Source organism: Pocillopora damicornis, chromosome 2 (assembly GCF_964200805.1).
Source record: "Pocillopora damicornis chromosome 2, jaPocDami1.2, whole genome shotgun sequence".
Classification (NCBI taxonomy): Eukaryota; Metazoa; Cnidaria; class Anthozoa; order Scleractinia; family Pocilloporidae; genus Pocillopora; species Pocillopora damicornis.
In genome coordinates, this window is record NC_142671.1 from 22676858 (window position 1) to 22693323 (window position 16466).

At 37.8% G+C, this 16466-nt stretch overlaps 2 protein-coding genes and 2 long non-coding RNA genes across 5 annotated transcripts; 1 reads left to right on the plus strand and 3 right to left on the minus strand.

The window, feature by feature from the left end:
• Positions 1-45: 45 nt before the first annotated feature.
• Positions 46-2606, minus strand: LOC113665057 (adenosine receptor A2a-like). Of its 2 annotated transcripts, XM_089196425.1 has the most exons (3): positions 1713-2606; positions 1000-1242; positions 46-623 (listed from the first exon to the last, which is right to left on the minus strand). In XM_089196425.1, the coding sequence occupies exons 1-3, from the start codon at positions 1723-1725 to the stop codon at positions 115-117; spliced, it is 765 nt and encodes a 254-aa protein (XP_089052551.1). In that variant the 5' UTR covers positions 1726-2606; the 3' UTR covers positions 46-114. The 2 variants fall into 2 exon arrangements, with proteins under 2 accessions (XP_089052551.1, XP_027036507.2); XM_027180706.2 differs by having other exon boundaries at positions 46-1242; positions 1713-1768.
• A 2143-nt stretch (positions 2607-4749) lies between these two features.
• On the minus strand, positions 4750-6145 carry LOC149050363 (uncharacterized). Its single transcript, XR_016183661.1, has 3 exons — positions 5881-6145; positions 5318-5406; positions 4750-5058 (listed from the first exon to the last, which is right to left on the minus strand). It is a non-coding gene; the product is annotated as an uncharacterized LOC149050363 (long non-coding RNA).
• A 178-nt stretch (positions 6146-6323) lies between these two features.
• Positions 6324-9882, plus strand: LOC149050364 (uncharacterized). The gene is made up of 2 exons (XR_016183662.1): positions 6324-7092; positions 8963-9882. It is a non-coding gene; the product is annotated as an uncharacterized LOC149050364 (long non-coding RNA).
• On the minus strand, positions 7287-15172 carry LOC113665066 (twist-related protein). The gene is made up of 3 exons (XM_027180716.2): positions 15075-15172; positions 8957-9513; positions 7287-8335 (listed from the first exon to the last, which is right to left on the minus strand). Exons 2-3 carry the CDS (start codon positions 9509-9511, stop codon positions 8300-8302), a joined length of 591 nt encoding a protein of 196 aa, XP_027036517.2. The 5' UTR covers positions 9512-9513; positions 15075-15172; the 3' UTR covers positions 7287-8299.
• Positions 15173-16466: the final 1294 nt, after the last annotated feature.

A 16466-nucleotide genomic window follows, 5' to 3' on the forward strand; every position in this document is an offset into this window, starting at 1 on the left:
TCACTAGGAACAAAGATAATCCTCAAACTGAAAAGTTCCAGAAACTTTTATCATTATCATCATTTTAATTATTACTAGTATTAATATTATTGTTAAGTTCAAAAGTAAGTCGCTCTACAAATAAGTGTCTTGAACCGCCAGTTCTTCATCAGTGGCCACAACTTCATTCCGCTCAGATATAGTTTCAGTTTTTGTTCGATGCTTCACAAAAGATATAATCTTCATAAACCCTTGGCGATACTTAGGGATTCTCCAAGCGTAAACAAATGGATCGATTGCAGAATTTACAAATAAGAACCTGGTGGCTATAAAATCGACTTGACGAAATATTGATCTTAGTTCAAAATTAGAGCCGCGGTACAAATGCATCAAGTGCAATGTAATGTACGCCGGAAGTAAAGTTAAATAAAATAATGCTAAGATTATGAAAACTGTTTTCGCCATTTTTCGCTCTCGTTCCATTTCTCGCCTTTTTTGAAAGGACGAATTTCTTTGATTTTGCATATCTAGTCGATGACGCTTAAGGGCTTGGATCATTTTGATACAGACCGCCGTCAGCACAAATATGGGAATTGTGGCATGGGTGTGCAAATAAATATTGACGTAAACTTTTTTGCCAATACCTGTAAATTGTAAACAACACAATAAAGCTGAAGAAATCCAAAGCAGTATGACAGAGATCTTAATTCGTTTCCTTGTCACTCTCAATCGATATCTTATCGGGTCGGACACGGCAATGTATCGATCCACCGACAATGCAATTGTAGATGAACCGTTAACAAACATCGTCAGCCCTATAAACACTCCTATGATTTCCGTGATTTCTTTTTGACCAGTGCCATAATAACGGTATGCATCTCTAACAGCGACGGGAAAACCAACCAGCAACCCAACAAGCAAATCCGAAAAGCCGAGGTTCGCAATCAAAAGTGTAGAAGGAGTGCGAAACAGATGTCCGTAATTAAGGTAAATAATCAATAGAAGCAAAAAGTTGCCTACCACAGTCACGGAGGCAACCATTGACATGATGACAGTTGAACTGAGGCAAACTTCTACGCTGAAAGTAAGCTTTGAGCCACAGATTGGCTCTCTTGAGAATGACGAAATAATTTCTGCCAGCCCACTTTTTGTAGCGTTTGTGGAGTTCATCTCTTACGGAGTACAACCAGATCTTTGTCTTTATCAAATTCACGATAAAATGTCCAGGCCAATTTAAGGAGCCTTTGTCTTCAACAGAAGGTTCTGATATGAAAAAAAGTAGACTTTGATTCGCTGATTAAATAAGCTAACATCCGGGAAGGTGGTCACGTGATTTGTTAAGACGTGACCTATTCCAGCTCCCTCAGGCCAGAAAACAATGTTAAACGTGCTTGAAATGTTGAATATAACCGTTAGAAACCTGACTTGTGTCACTTCTTGACAGATAAAAATAGGCTCTCTTCCTTCCTCTAGAGGTCAAACGTGAGAATTCTGTATATCTTTTAATTACGTGTCGGCCCGCGGTTTTTTTTTTTTAGTACAGGGCAATTTATAATTATGAACTGAATTGGTAACGTAAACGTTTCGCTCCGGCAAAGGGCCAACGCTCGAAACGTCAGCTTTCAAACTTTTTGCGGTGGTTAATTTAGGTTGTAAACTCAGATGATATAGCTAAATTACCATGATATATACTCTCCCACCGACGCAGCACCACAGTTCCTTATGAAACTTACCCCCTTTTTTCATCACCCTGCTTTTTCAGATGCCTAAAATAACAATGGCTTCCTTTCTTTACGGGAAAAAATGCTACCTAGGTAACAGGAAATTAGATCACTTATTTTGCTTGTACAATAAGAAAGACGAAAGTAATCAAGTTTTTGACGATACGTCTGTAGTTAACGCGCTCTGAACAAACAATCAACTTGTTCTTTCACTTTAAATAAACCCTATTCAATCAAAAAAACAAAACATTTTCCCTATGAACAAATGAGAGTTTTTGTCGTTTCGAGGTAAATCGGGTTTGATCCCATACTATTTGATTACTCTGGGAGGTCATAACGCCGCCGATAAATTGCACTTAATATTCTTCTTTTTGCCGCAACGTCTCGTTATCAGTGCCGAGCGAATACATCGGAAACTGCCTATATTTCTACACGAGTTGTATTTTTAATGGACTTCAGCTAGCATACGTGATCATAATCTATCGCTAATTTTATTTTCTATGTTTTATATCATTGAATTGAGGTGATCTTTTTCCCCTGAAAACTGAGCTGTATACAGGTTTTTTTTTTAAAATCAATCCAATGCATATACAGGTTTTTTTTTTTAAATCAATCCAATGCAATTTGCCCCGCGCGTACTCTCATTTTATTTTTCTATTTGCAATTGGCTAATAATGAAAACACATTTCCTCCGAATCAGTTATTCCCTTCTATTTTCAATTTTATAAGCCCCAAAATTTCTTCTTCCCCTCAGCAAGATGTAGCCAAATTGACTGCATTTTTGAAATGTTGCAAAAGGTTATAAACGATTCAGACGGCAAATTGGCGCCAAAATAGCATCTTAACTTTTCCATAGTGCTAAATTAATTGATGATAAAAACGTGAAAATGCCCTCTATTTTTTTAAAAAAGACAGCAATAGTGTAATTTTTCCTTCGATTTTTTCCAATTTCGTAACTACATTCTGTTACTGGACCGCTAACGACCGATTTACATGGTACGACTTTGGCGCGAGCGACAAGCCTGCGTCAGGCTCACGACACGACATTAGAACACTAAGAAAACTAAAACATAAAAAACTAATGTCTTGAACACTGTGCTGAGATCTGCTCACGTAATTTTATGTGACTTTCATTTTACAAGGACGATGCCAAAAAATGAAAAATTGTTCAACGATAGGGTTTGTGTTCCTGTTTACGAAGGTATCGTTGTAAGGGTTATTTTTATTCAGATATCAAAGTGAGTTCGAAGATTGTAACAACCATTCAGTATTTCATGATCCTATATGGAAAAACCGACAAACTCCTTTCAATTTTTTTGCAATTTAGTTAGTTTGGTTACATGAAAAAGAATGTCAGGTTTAATTACATTGTCCATTAAAATGACATCTAAGTTTTAAGCTATGTACTGGGAAGACATCTTTTTTTAAAGTGGTTTTAAGTAATGTTTACTCAGACATGGCAGACTGTTCATTAAATTGCGTCACCAACACAAGTGTCAGTACGGGTGGCATTTTCGACAAATGATGACCCCTATGCAAATTTTCAATCTTGTTTCATCGAGTAGCACTCATTTCCACGTCGTAGATATTTAATTTGAAATTCGTTTGGTCACTGCTTTAGGGTTTTTGCGATCAGTAAGTCGCTCACGCCGGCGTGAACATGAAGCAAGATTATACAAATTAAGCTGATAAATTTTACTCAATCAAAAGAAAAACTATCCATAACCTCTGTGAGTCTATGCAAGTGTATTTTTTTATTCTCTCTCAATGCCTGTTCTAGAATGAGGGTTTCGATGGGACGATGGCTTTTACGGCGAACGGTTAAAATCTGAAATTGGTCATTTTATACAGCTAACAGTTAATATCATTCCATTGTTGTTACCAAAAATATTTTATACGGTTAACTTTCTTTGCGACAAACGGTTTAAAATGTTTTCAAAGTTTGATTAACGGTTAAGTTTTTTTGGCCGTTTTACGGCTAGCGGTTAACCCCATAACATTGAGAACCTCTAGAATGCTATTCCAAATCGTCGGTATAAAATGCCACGCAGAAAAGAAATCAAATTAACTTTTACTTTACTGTGGTAACTAATGGTTTGAAAACACGACTAAAGCAAAATAATTATTTTAAAAGGTAATTTTACTTTCTCAACTGAGTTGGTAATGTAAATTGGCCACGGTAAAGAGTTTCTAAAGCTGACGTATCGTTTCGTTTTGTTTAGCCCTTCGCAAACGTTAGCTTTAGAAAACATTTTCGATGGCTAGTTTACATTTTCAATTTTTGGTTGATAAAACCAAATCATCTTGCATTATCACCGACGCAGCACCACACACAGCACTACAGTTTTTTTAGGTTCTACGCTACGCACCTTAAAGGGCATGTAAACCCAAAAAACGTTCATTTTCTTTTCACATAGATGTTTTGTAAATATATCAAGTACACCAAAGGTACCATTCGTTTATTCTCAAAAGTCCATTTTCACTTTGTAAAAGCCCTTCCAAATTCGAAACATTCGCCATCTTGAACGGCGCCATCTTTCCTGTGACGTCACGGGTGGACCCTCCAAAGTCTCGTTTTATAATCGCGTGAGGCATGAAGGAGTCTTCTCTACAGCCGTTGTTTGCTGGTCTCGTCATGATTTTTTTACTTACAGTTTGCTTCAATATATTCAATTTTTTTCGTAATGGTGAAGCGTTGTGTCGTCCAGTTTTGTACTGATTCAAAGAAAACTGGGCATACAATGCAAATATTTCCAAATGACGCAAATTTGAAGCGACAATTTGCGAAATTTGTTCAAGTGAAAATAGCCAATTTCGTCGAGCCGTTCGAACGTTCTGTTGTTTGTAGCAGTCATTTTTCTTCCTGGTGCTGTACCGACGATTCAGGCCTCACCAGAAGCAAATTATTCGGAAGTATAAAAACGACCCATACAGTCGGCAGACGACGAGGATTCGGAAGTGGCCGACCGAACTGAGAAAGAAGTTGAGCTCTTCAAAAGTTAGAGGTCAACAGAGAAAGTACAAAATCGATTTACATGAAAACGTTTCGTTAATTAAACAACAATAGCTTTATTGGTTCTCTAAAAACATCTTTTTTCTCATCTAATGAAATATTATGGGGAAGCCAGTTGTTCGGGAGCCAGCGCTGAGCCCGTAAAAGACACTGACATGTCTGAACCTTTGCCTGAATTCGAAACACGTATCAAAGAAAGAGAATTCGTTGATATCAGTGTGTAATAACGTGATCTGGAATTTTGTCGGTTCGATACAAAGAATTCTATACAGGATCCCATAATCAACCCTTATGTTCTATAAGAAAATCCAAGCCAGCCCCACTTGGTGCTTCCTTTGAGAAACCCTGAAGAGAAACAGCAGAAGAATTTGTGTCACGGTTTTCACAGCAGTGAAAATACATTCAAAGGTCAGTAGGACAATATTCATCATTTTGAGTACAACTTAAAAGATCCTGATTTCAGCTTGCAAAACTATCTTTTCAATATTTCAAATCGAAGCAAACACAAACAGGGTTGGATAATTATGAAGGCCACACAAGGAAATGTACATGATACAACTTGTTTATCGATGGAAATGCTTCTGAGATGAAGGATATTGTTTACCGCACAAGATAGCACAGCGACCCTAAAGTGTTTGCCGGTATCCCCAACACCAACGAACAAGCTATCTGTAGGCAATTTAGCGAAATTTCCTGTCAGGAAAGAAGCGAAAAACAACTAGCTCTAGTACTGTATTATTAAATCAATGGCAGAAACAACTCAAGTAAATCGATCTCAAAATGTAACAAAACAGATGAAACAGAAAATATTTAGCTTAGTCGTTTCCGGTGTGATTATCTGTGCTTTGCTGCTGCCTGTACGCGTACTTGGCCGTCTCCAGCACCCAGAAATCGAGGCAAATTGACTGAAAACCTGGATGCTCAGTGATACAACTTATCTGGGTTTCAGGCCATTTTGCCACAATTGCCCGATTTCCGTACAACAAACACTTTCATGAGTTGTCGGCATTGGTTGACAAGTTCCACACTCGCACCTTTGATAATTTTGTATAAAACACTTTCAGAAGCTCAAGTTAAAAAAAATTATGTTGCATTCCTTTAGATAGTACCCTCGCTTTATTGCATTTTCATGTTAAATACAAATAAATCACAAAGTAAATTAAATACCAGTCTGGGCTTCCGAGACGGTCGCATCGCCGTCGACATGTTCTGTACTGTCTTCGTGCGGATCGCTACGGTGAACCCTACGCGGCTCATATTGTTAAGGACGTGGCCCAGACTCTCCTGAAGATTCTGGATTATCCCCAGCGCTGTCATGTACTAAGCTTAAGGCATTCGAGTCGCTATCTTCTGAAAAAACATCTTCCGAACTATCGCTACTTACACGAACTCCCACACCAGTTCTACTGGGGAATATGTGTTGCGCAATATCTCCTAAAATAAGTCGAATTGGACAAAACTAATTTCAAATTCGTTTTCTACGCCACTTTTTACATAGTATAAGAAAAACATGTATTTTTGGGTTTACATGCCCTTTAAAAGGCTCAACTCTTTGTGTAATATTTTTCGCAGGAATCGACCCAGACAACTTCCTTTTTATTTTACTTTAGGGATTCCATCAGGATCAACGATAAAAAGACGAACACTATCCAGGTCGTAGGTTATACGTTATTGATCATGCTGGTTATTTTGACAAGCATCATAGGAAGTTGTTTTCACCTGGACTTAATTAACTCTTAAAACCCTAGGAGTGACCAGAATCTAATTTCTCCCTTAAGCAATACTGCTAAATCATTCATCAAGATAATGAGAACAAAGGAAATGATCGCCAACCTAAGAAACTCTGATTGTTAGCCAAATTCTCCTTATCAAAACTACAGCAAATATAAAGAGAAGAGTTAAGAGAATAAGGATACTGATGTTAGGGGGTGAAGGGTTAAAATTCTCATATTCGCGTCTGGTGCAGATCAAGGACGTTTGAGGACGTTTCAGAGCTGGTTCTCAGTCTACTAATGTTACCTTACGTTTGGTGCGTCTAATTCAATTTAAGACAGGACACAAAAGTTCAATTTTAACTTAAAAGCTCTCAATAACAAAACAACTTATAACAGTTGAATATGCTTGCTGCTTTTAAAGAAGAAAATATCATGCCAGGAAGTTGTCATACATTAACAACATTTTTTCACTCTAGCATAATGAGTGACTAACAATTGTCAGCTTTTATTTTATGGCCTCAGGGAGGCCTTTTCACTCGCAGAACCCGAAACCAAAGGGGTCCATAAAACTGTTCTGTTTTCATTCAAGATGGAGGTTTTAAAAGTTACGAAATTTGATAATAAATCTATCAGCTAAAGAAACACAGAGGACTGCCTGGTTAAGGTCAGTGCCAGAACCTGCTTCTCTATAATTTAAATAATGATTTTTTATAATATGGCTTCGGGCGTCCTTTAACTTAAAAGTTACCAGGGATTTTTCCGTTCAGACCAACAAAATTTCATCGATCATGTAATTAAGAACTCTGTTTTAGCCTTCCACTCCCAGGAGTGACCAAAAGGAATCGACAATATCAGTACATCTGCATCTAAATTTTATTTAGTCGGTTAACATGATAAAGTCATATTTTTACGATATCACATGGATAATCTTGATAGAAACGTCGGGTATGCGCAGGTGAATTAATTTCAGCTGGCCACACCGCCCCTAATATTTTCCGCGTACAATTTTAAAGAAAAAGATATAAAACAAACGTTATCACGCAAAACATGCGAAAAGATTGGAAAGGACAAAGAAATCTGTAAAAGGAAAGAAAATAGTGAAAGAGAAAATTCAAATTGTTAAATGCGACGCGCAAAGGGATGATGAAATGCATTTCTTTTTCTGAATGTCATAAAACTAAAACCAGTTTGATTACAACGACCACTCAGGACAAAGGTCAACATCAGAAAGAACTGACCTCAATAAAGCGCAGGAATAGGCGAGTGACCAGGCTGTTATTGATTCTAGTGTTGTATGTAATTGGTTGAAAGGATAGAGAGATATTCAATCGAAGGGCGAAAGTCATTCGGGTTTGTTTTGGTTTTGCTTTACTTCGCTCTGTGATTGGTCTAAAAAACTCGCGGCACTCTCTCAACCAAACAGATGCAAAACTAAAAGTAAGTCAACGTAGCCACACGCGTTTTCCCGCCTCTTTTTACTACGAGTTCTCATTGGCCAATTCAAAATGATCTTAACCTTTGTTCTGATTGGTATTTGTGATTAGTTTGGTTTTTCATTTTGAACACTCGGTGGAAAGCTGCTCTAACGCGTGTTTTCTAAACCAATCATTCGGCATAAAAGCACCTCTTTCGGCACGCAATTGAAACTGCTCTATTCAGTACAACAGTAAATGATAATAAAGTCCTTACAAGGGGTCTTAAAACGAATGAAGTCTTGCTTAGTTTCAAAATAAACCGAAACCATGGGATCATAACAACATGCTGTTGAAAACTCTTTCTATTATCAACAGATCTTGACGGTGTTAACAGTGGTTTGAAATTATAATCTCTTCGTTACGGATTTCCTATAATCTTCGCCTTTTTTTACACCTTCAATGGCCTTCACCACACAAAGTAGAAGCTGCATTCTAAGAAATTAAGAAGAAGAATCTTTAGCCAAACAAGTGTCAACAATACTTAATATAATAATCTAAATTCTGCACACGGTTTTATTAGTTCCTACCTACAGACGCATAGACAGATAAAAAAACGAACTTGTTTGCCATTACCCTTCCAAAGAGATCCAAACTGCGTTACATCTCTACAATTCTCCAATCAAGTTTATTACTTGAAGTAGTCTGTTTTTTTAGTACCACCCCGGCATAGTCACGCAAGAAAAAATCCTCCATTTCAAAAGCCATAAATCTTATAGCTTAAACTCAAAAACAGATTCTAACAAATCTCCCCGTCTTTTATTTTTATCCCCACCACTCCCCTCGATGGTGGCGATAGATAGTGTGCTTTTAAAAACTGTCAGAAGAAGCTCAACAGGAAAGTGGGATCGGAGGGGGAATCGGCCGTTGCACAGAGGGGGGGGGTAAAGAAAACTGACAGCCAATTAATTGCCAGTGAGGGGGGATCACATATATATTACATGACTTATGGAGAAATAGGGTAAATTTTATGGTGACACAACCAAAACCCTCCTCCCCCTCCCCTCAAGGGATAAATAATCAGACCGGTCCCTTGTTTTACTTTTTCTTTTTCACCTGCAGATTCAACAGCAAACTTTCCCCTGAATGTGAATCAGCAAGGCTCGTTGCCAAAAGGTTGCAAAATTCCTGGTGGGAGCTTTCAGGGATGCCGAAGGTCGACAATGATGAGGGGAACTGGCCCATATGCGGCTGTGGGAACTGGAACTGATTTGGTAAATCGGTGCAAGGCGGTGGCTGGGGAACTGAGAACTGTGGTGGATATGGATGATCAGAGAAACGTGGCCCTGACTTAACTGTGCTACTCTCCATTTCGAACTCCGGCGGAAACATGTAGGAATTGGCCGCAAGGTCATGGCCTTCCTGCCCGTGAACAGAATTCTGAGTGTAATCTTTCAAGCTTTGGATGTAGCTTGTGGCAATCCGCAGAAGTTCTATCTTAGTTTTCACCCTGGTCTCCTCGTAATTTGGAATAACGCATCGAAGTTCTTCAAAGGCGTCATTCATTTTTCGCACACGTTCTCTTTCACGTCGGTTTGCTAGGACTCTCTTGGCTCTTGACATTTGTCTCTTTCGGGTTTTCTTTGTTCCGTCGTCTACGATACCTTCCATGACTGAAAATTCCAAAAAGAAAAAAAAAGCCAAAAGAAGAAAAGGAGTTTAATCATAGGGTGAAAATTTGCAACCATTTTAGAGTCCCCGGGACTCGCTACTCAAAGGTTGTGCAATCAAAGAGCGTAACGCGGAATCAACATTACGTTGTCTACTAAAGTGGTGCTCATTTTATTTTTGTTAAATGGCCCCATCCAACATAATGCAACTCAATATTTCAGTGCAAAGGTACATCATATATTTCATTTCGAGTCTGGAAATTCTGCACAAGTTATATTATATAGTTATATTTTTTGGAAATGATTTATTTATTCCATCGAACAAAACATTTACAGTATCATTTAACTTACAAAAATAATAATGGTTGAAATACATCAGAAATAAAGCAATTAACTATACCTAAACTACGATAAAAATGTGGGTGAGGTTAAGTTTAATACGTCGGTATGGTAAAGCAAAAAAGCATTCAGTATAGAATATAAATCCGTTGCTGAACTAATCATTTGTAGGGTAAGTTGCTTCTCACCTTATATCAGTGCATTTTTATTAAGAAGATTCTCCATGTTTGACCTAAGTTCATTCGTCAGTATCACATGCTTTGGAAAACATATTTTGATGATTCAGATGTTATTTTTCTGATAAAAACAGTAATTTTATACGCTCTCGTTATTGCTAGAGATGTTTGAATACGTTTCAAGTAATTTTCCGTCGAGGGATGAAGAGAGAGTGCATCCAATTTTTTACATTAAACCTATCAAAAACTTCTCTGTTAAGTTCTTGAGTGAAGTGATCTTCAAGGAAGGTGTGGAAAATAGAGTCTGGCTCTTCCAATTTAAACACTTGTTTTTTATGGCAGAAGCAATGCATGTACAATTCTTTCTTGGTGACAGTAAGACTATGCAATAAATAGAGATATTTTCCTCTACTTTCTGATACTCAGCAGGAGAAGTATTTGCCATGGATCGGTTTGCTGTGAGGGACATGCATTCTGGGACAGTTGTTTCTATGATGTTTGCTTAAGAATGATTGGTGCGTCTTCAAAGCGAATTTGGGGTAAGTGCGTCATTTTAGAACTGGACCATCACTGCAGCGTCTTCCAAAACCAAAGTTTGATTTTTACTAGTTTTGCGACCGAGGGTTGATCATTAGAATAGCTGGTTATTAGAACTCGTAACTGTGTTGTAGTGGAAAATTATTCCTAAGAATTTTTTTTGCGAACAGAGATTCCAAAAGCCAATGGAGAGACTATTGCTGTTCAGAAACGTTATCCACGCCAAACGACTTGTATTCCTGCAGTCTATCATGATCCATAATAGGCAAAATTTCACAATAGCTGTCCTTTAATGCATAACTGCTCGACGTGACTGTTAATTTTGACAGTCAGATTAACAACGTCCAGGAAAATTACGCAATTCCAACAGCGGAAAACACTTCAAAAGGTTACCTGTTTTAAAGTTTTTGGGCGATTCCTCTACTCCTACTTCTCATTTGGATGTTTACTGGTTTCTTCTTTAACTGAAAACTTATTTACCAGTTCCTCTTCTTTAACGTATTTTGAGATGAAATCTGATAACCAAATTTGCATTGAAAATAACTTCAAGTTTTCCTCCCCAGATGCGAAAATTCTTTCTATTTTTGCATTTGTCCCGTAAATTCTACCATTTATTTAAGTGCCTAAGATTAATTTGATGTAAACTCTTCGTATGTCGATAAAGAATTGTTTCGAGATTTGAACAACATAGTAAACAAAACGGATCACAAATAACAATCCTAAACTGTTTTTCAAAGGAAATTAGGTACAATAAAGAAACAGTTAGCAAAAAATAACAGTGTTCATAAAATGCTGACTACTTACTACTCTATTTTATACAAAGTTCGCGTTGAGGGCATCATTTCTGTTTTCTTAAAACATTTCCCATCTGAAATTTTGTAAAAGCACGCTCGAAATTTTCCCCACTTCAATTAACTGTAAGTGTTTTTCTTTCTGGCTGTCTGGGGGATAAACGTTTTTTCACGTTATTGACATAAAAATACATTTTGGTGACCTTGAGGTGTGTCAAGACGAACCAATAAAAATTTTGTTTACTATTATATAGCGCTTCCTCTCCAGATTACAGTCAATTGCTCTTCCTCAGCTACATAAAAATTATTCAGTTATTACGATAGTTCCGTGCAGGCCACATGTATGCCGGCTAATTATAATTATCTGAAGGGTATTTTTTCTTTTTCAAATCCTTAATCAGAACTCAATATGCCATCAATTGTGAGTTGAAGACAATAAAATCGCGACTGGATGTCGAAACCAAATTGAACGTTAATAAACAAAAGGTTTCATGAGGAGTAAACAGCTCTGCACGTGTGTTTAAAACTTTAATTCCCAGTCGTTCTGTAAAACAACAACATTACGTGAAATCACCACATTTTTCATAGTATGAAGACATGCACTTTAACAGCGAATTAATCGCGTTGGAACACAATGTTGCGTTTATATAATATACTTTAAAAGTCCGCCGCCTTCAAAGGGTTAACGTATGGGAACACTTCGCAAGTTTTCTTAGAAAAACCTTGGTTCATTTTCGGTCGACAGTTTCTTTGGCGACATCGTAGTGAATGCTAAAGGTCCTCATGAGATATCACGATGGTAAAATCTGAGAAAACGGTCGGTTCAAAAATGAAATTTCAGAACTGCGCAAGTAGTTCTATGTTATTGCCTTCTCTGAGGGCGCTTGATCTTGCTTTCAGTGAGAAATGCGAATGCACTGCCGTGTATGAAATAGAAATGTGATTCGTTCGCCGTCGAGTTTTCTCTTTCATACAGCGCAAAATTTGGTGATTTTATTTCATGTTCTGCTTTGAAAATAATGTTTACAGTTTTAAAACGTTTGAGCTGAGGAACTGTTCTCCTCATCAAGTCTTCCTTTCGCTACGTTTCCTTTGCCTTCGTCATAGTGGTTTTAAATCGCTGTTAAATGTCTCATTTTTGTGTAGTTCTCATTCCTGGCTCGGCAAAGCTGGAAAAGTTCATGCACTTATTTAGATAGCAACGACATAACTCCTATGTTTTTTTTTTTTTTGTTTTATTTTTACTTTTACCTTATTCCTGTCGAAGTTTCTCAGTTTTTAAGTTAAATTGGTCACGCTGGTCGTGGAATGAATGCTTAGTAGACTAGGGGATTCAGTTTCATTGGTGCATGTAATTCTTTTGTGGTAGTATCTTAGCCAATTCAAGAGGCAAACGTCATCAAACCTCATCAAAGGTGGGTCAATAGCGAATTAGTTAATGTAAAACAAATCAAAATCAGACAAAGTTACTGCTTCATCTTGTTAAGGAAGTTAAGTGCGGAAAAAAATAACAATGCAAACGCTGAGCACAACACTTAATTCATCACAAGATGTGAAAGTCTTGTAGGATTTATCAGTCATTCTCTAGCTGTGGAATAACTGGTGAAAAAACAACTCTTAAGAACGCAAACGTCGTCTTTTTTCTTTCGCTTGAGATAAACAATAATTGGGCTTTGAAAGAAAACAGTTCTGTAACTATTGGAGCCACAAAAGTTTTCTACTAGAAATAAATTAGTCTTTTCTATGTTGTGCGACTGTTACTAAACCTCATTTGGTCGAGACCAATAAAAGACCCAGTTTATTGAACATTTTGAACCCGGAGAGACTTTCATTTTTATTATAAATAAAAGATTACCGCAACGAATGTTGTTTACATTTCCAGTTATTAAGTTGTGGGCAAAGATGAACCGTTAAAATCCTATGTGGAAGGCGCTGCTTAGGTGTTCCTATGAAATGATCCATAGTATAAAGCAGGAGAACAGCTACCATTTTTCGCTTTGAATTGAATTTCATATCTAGTTTTGATGAAATTTTAAAAGTCAAGGTTGGGAAAGAAAGCGCTATCATAAGCTATTTTAACAGGAAATCGTTGTGACCCTTGTCGAGTGGGGCTATCAAATGATCTGGCTGATTTATTTGGGTTTGTTAAAATTAAGCAGTGCATTAAGACTATATGGAGCCAAAATCTATAGAGTACAAATTCGTACAATATTCAACCATTTTGTGATACTGAATCACACAAGGTGCGATCATGGAGAAAATCACCTCTAGATGAAATTTAATTTTGATGTCAATTTTTTACCACAAAGATACAATGCTTTTAACAGAATGTGTTTAACAACAACAACGTTTAGAAGTAGCCATTTTTCTGGGGCTTCTTTCTGAATAATATCACAACTTCCTCTTTCATTACGATTTTCTTCAAAGTAAAATCCTAAGCCATAGTGCACAGGTGTAAACAGCACGAAGCTCATTTGTTTTTCCCAATTTAAAAGCACAGTTTGCAAGCCTTTTGTTGTTCTTAACTCCCCCGACCCAACATGGTGGACTACGCTTATCCGCCCTATCTTGCTTCTCCTCTCAAATCGTTCTGTGCAATACTTGGCTCGATAAATGGCTACCCCGTTACTCCTGTTTACCAAAAATATCATCTCAATCTGGTATAAGACAAAAAGTTACAAAACTACTTTTAATATCAAAAAGACCTGAGCATTGCACCATAGGACTACTCCCAGACACGAGTGTTTTTTCAGACGTCCAAATTTTTCCAATGTTCTGTTACCTTAGCAATTAGACTGTTATTTCAATCAGAGAAATCACTAACAGAGCGCTTTTGTTTAAAATTGTTGTTTTTGCAGATCTAAGGAAGATGTTTTTCTCTCACAAGAGAATCACATAAAGTGGGCGCGGCTCTCCGGCCGGTCCCTCATAAAGGGGTGACTTGTGTTATTCCATCTATTTCTAGACGAGTCAAAGCATTAAAAGTCTGTTGAACAGAATACTTTATTTTCCTTAGAAATGTCAAAGCTTTGAGGTAAGGAGATAAGTTTTAGCCAGTAAAAATCCCTGAAAGTCCAATGATTTACACCACAGAGGGTAAACATGTAGCTTCTCAGCTGTGCCGGCGTTTCCTATTTTTCAAGAGGGGGTTTGTTTTTCTGCCCATTTAGGCAAAACAACGAGCCTGTTCTTGCACGTTTCCATGTCTTAGCGTGCTCTGTGTCAAAATCATTTGTCATTATTTCGTGCCCCTTTATGTTACAGGATTCGAAACGCATAGTTCGACCAAAGAATCGATGCCGAGAGAGAATGTTAGACAGTCTTAGGAGCGTGACTCGCTCGCTATCAGTTACGCAACGTTGCACCACTTTTTGGAACAAAACGTGACTTAAGCGTCTCAATGAAATTCATTCAGCTCCACAGCTGCGCAAATTGAGCGCTTGTAAGGACTAAACCTCCCTTAAGGCACGAACGATACGTGCTCCTTTATCAATGATTCGTGGACAGAAGTGTGCCAGATTGCAAAGCTGTATTTCGAGTCCACACCACTGCATGATCTTCTCTTAATCACACTCAAACCAAAAACAATTTACCTCTCAAATTGATCACAAGGCACACCGCCGTTGCTTTCAGCCACGCTTCACGGTTCAACTTACACAACGTGCTGCAAGCATTTTCATTTTTACACAAGCACCTTTAAGAAATTCTTAAGTGCACATACCTCGACTGGTTACCCACAGAGAACGGTTCAACTACCAAGGTCTGCTTGCAGCCTTCTTGCCACACACCTGCCTTCGATTTCACCTCAATTCTTCCCGCGTTGACCGGATAACTCGTGACAGTCAATATAACCTCGCTTTCGTGCTAATATTATATTACCAGTGTAACTGTAGTGCCAATCTAAACCAGAGTAACATTGAAGAACTAACCTAGCCTTGTACAAGTATCACATCATGACAGTGATCGTAGGCCTTCTGGAAGCTCGGCAGTACTTCATATGCTTTTGTACTGGTTTTACCTCGCCGAGTACCAAATTTTTACACTTTGATTTAACTGTAAGTGTACCCTTTTCTTGTATCTACAATGAGTGGCAACTGTACTTGGCACGCCTCCTCTTAGTAAATGGTCGCCCATCCTCCACTCTACAAAATAAACATAATAAATCTTGTAATTCACCTCTAATAACTTATTTGAAAGTTTTCTCTTTCCCACTAAACAATGTTGTTTGAAATTAGCGAGCATTTTTTCAACAACAAGCAACATTGGAATAGAGGAGAAGAATGAGAGTTATAAAAAAAAACAAAAATCGTAAAGCGTTCCGAGACTTTTTCCAGTCATTGTGGAATGAACGAGAACTACATCCTTGACTTGTTTTATCTTGAAATGACAAAAATGGATGTGGCTCATAATGTAGAGACTGCACCTCACTTTTCTTTCGGGTGATTCCTAAAATATTACACTGCATCAAATGAAAGAGCCTTGCAAAAATCCATTACTAGTTTTTCTCAGCTTTTCCTTCACAGCTACTTGTTGAACTCGACTCTTCATGCACTTCAAGCCCGAAGAGCTATCTGTGCTAGGCACAGTATCCTCGTACAATCAAGGCTTCCAGGAAAATAACCACAGATTCTAGAACTTTTGAAGGTTTTACTGTCCGAAAAAAGTATTATTGTCTACGCCCTGTTACATTTCATCTATAATTATCTCTAAAAAGGGATGTAGAAGAGAGTAATCTTGGCTTATTACTTTCCCTCAATCATGTTTTCCTATTTTCCCGAAATACAATCTACAATACCAATTTACGGAGACTGCGACCAAGTGAGATCTCGAGATGAACTTATAAACTCGTTCCCAGAACCAACCCTCTTTTAAGGAATTTGGGAAGCTGGGAACGAGCACTTTCCCGGGGAAAAATTTACGTTTCACCGACACTTGTGATATTGATTGTTGTCATGGGGACCTGCCTTGCCCACAAAGGCGACGATCTAACATGACGATTGCAGAAGTGTTGTTTAGTAACATAACGTCATCGGCTTCATAGGTGTTGTCAAAGGTTTAGTTCCTCTACTATCTGGGCTGAGTAAATGCTCGCCCTTTGAGCTAAGTAAAACAG

What these genes read in the sequence shown, in the direction of transcription:
- LOC113665057 (XM_027180706.2), bottom strand. Translation starts at nt 1,149, where the DNA reads ATGAACTCCACAAACGCTACAAAAAGTGGGCTGGCAGAAATTATTTCG.
- LOC113665066 (XM_027180716.2), bottom strand. Translation starts at nt 9,511, where the DNA reads ATGGAAGGTATCGTAGACGACGGAACAAAGAAAACCCGAAAGAGACAA. An exon ending in GTTTGCTGTTGAATCTGCAG is followed by an intron (nt 8,336 to 8,956) that starts GTGAAAAAGAAA and finishes TTAATTTCTTAG; the next exon opens with AATGCAGCTTCTACTTTGTG.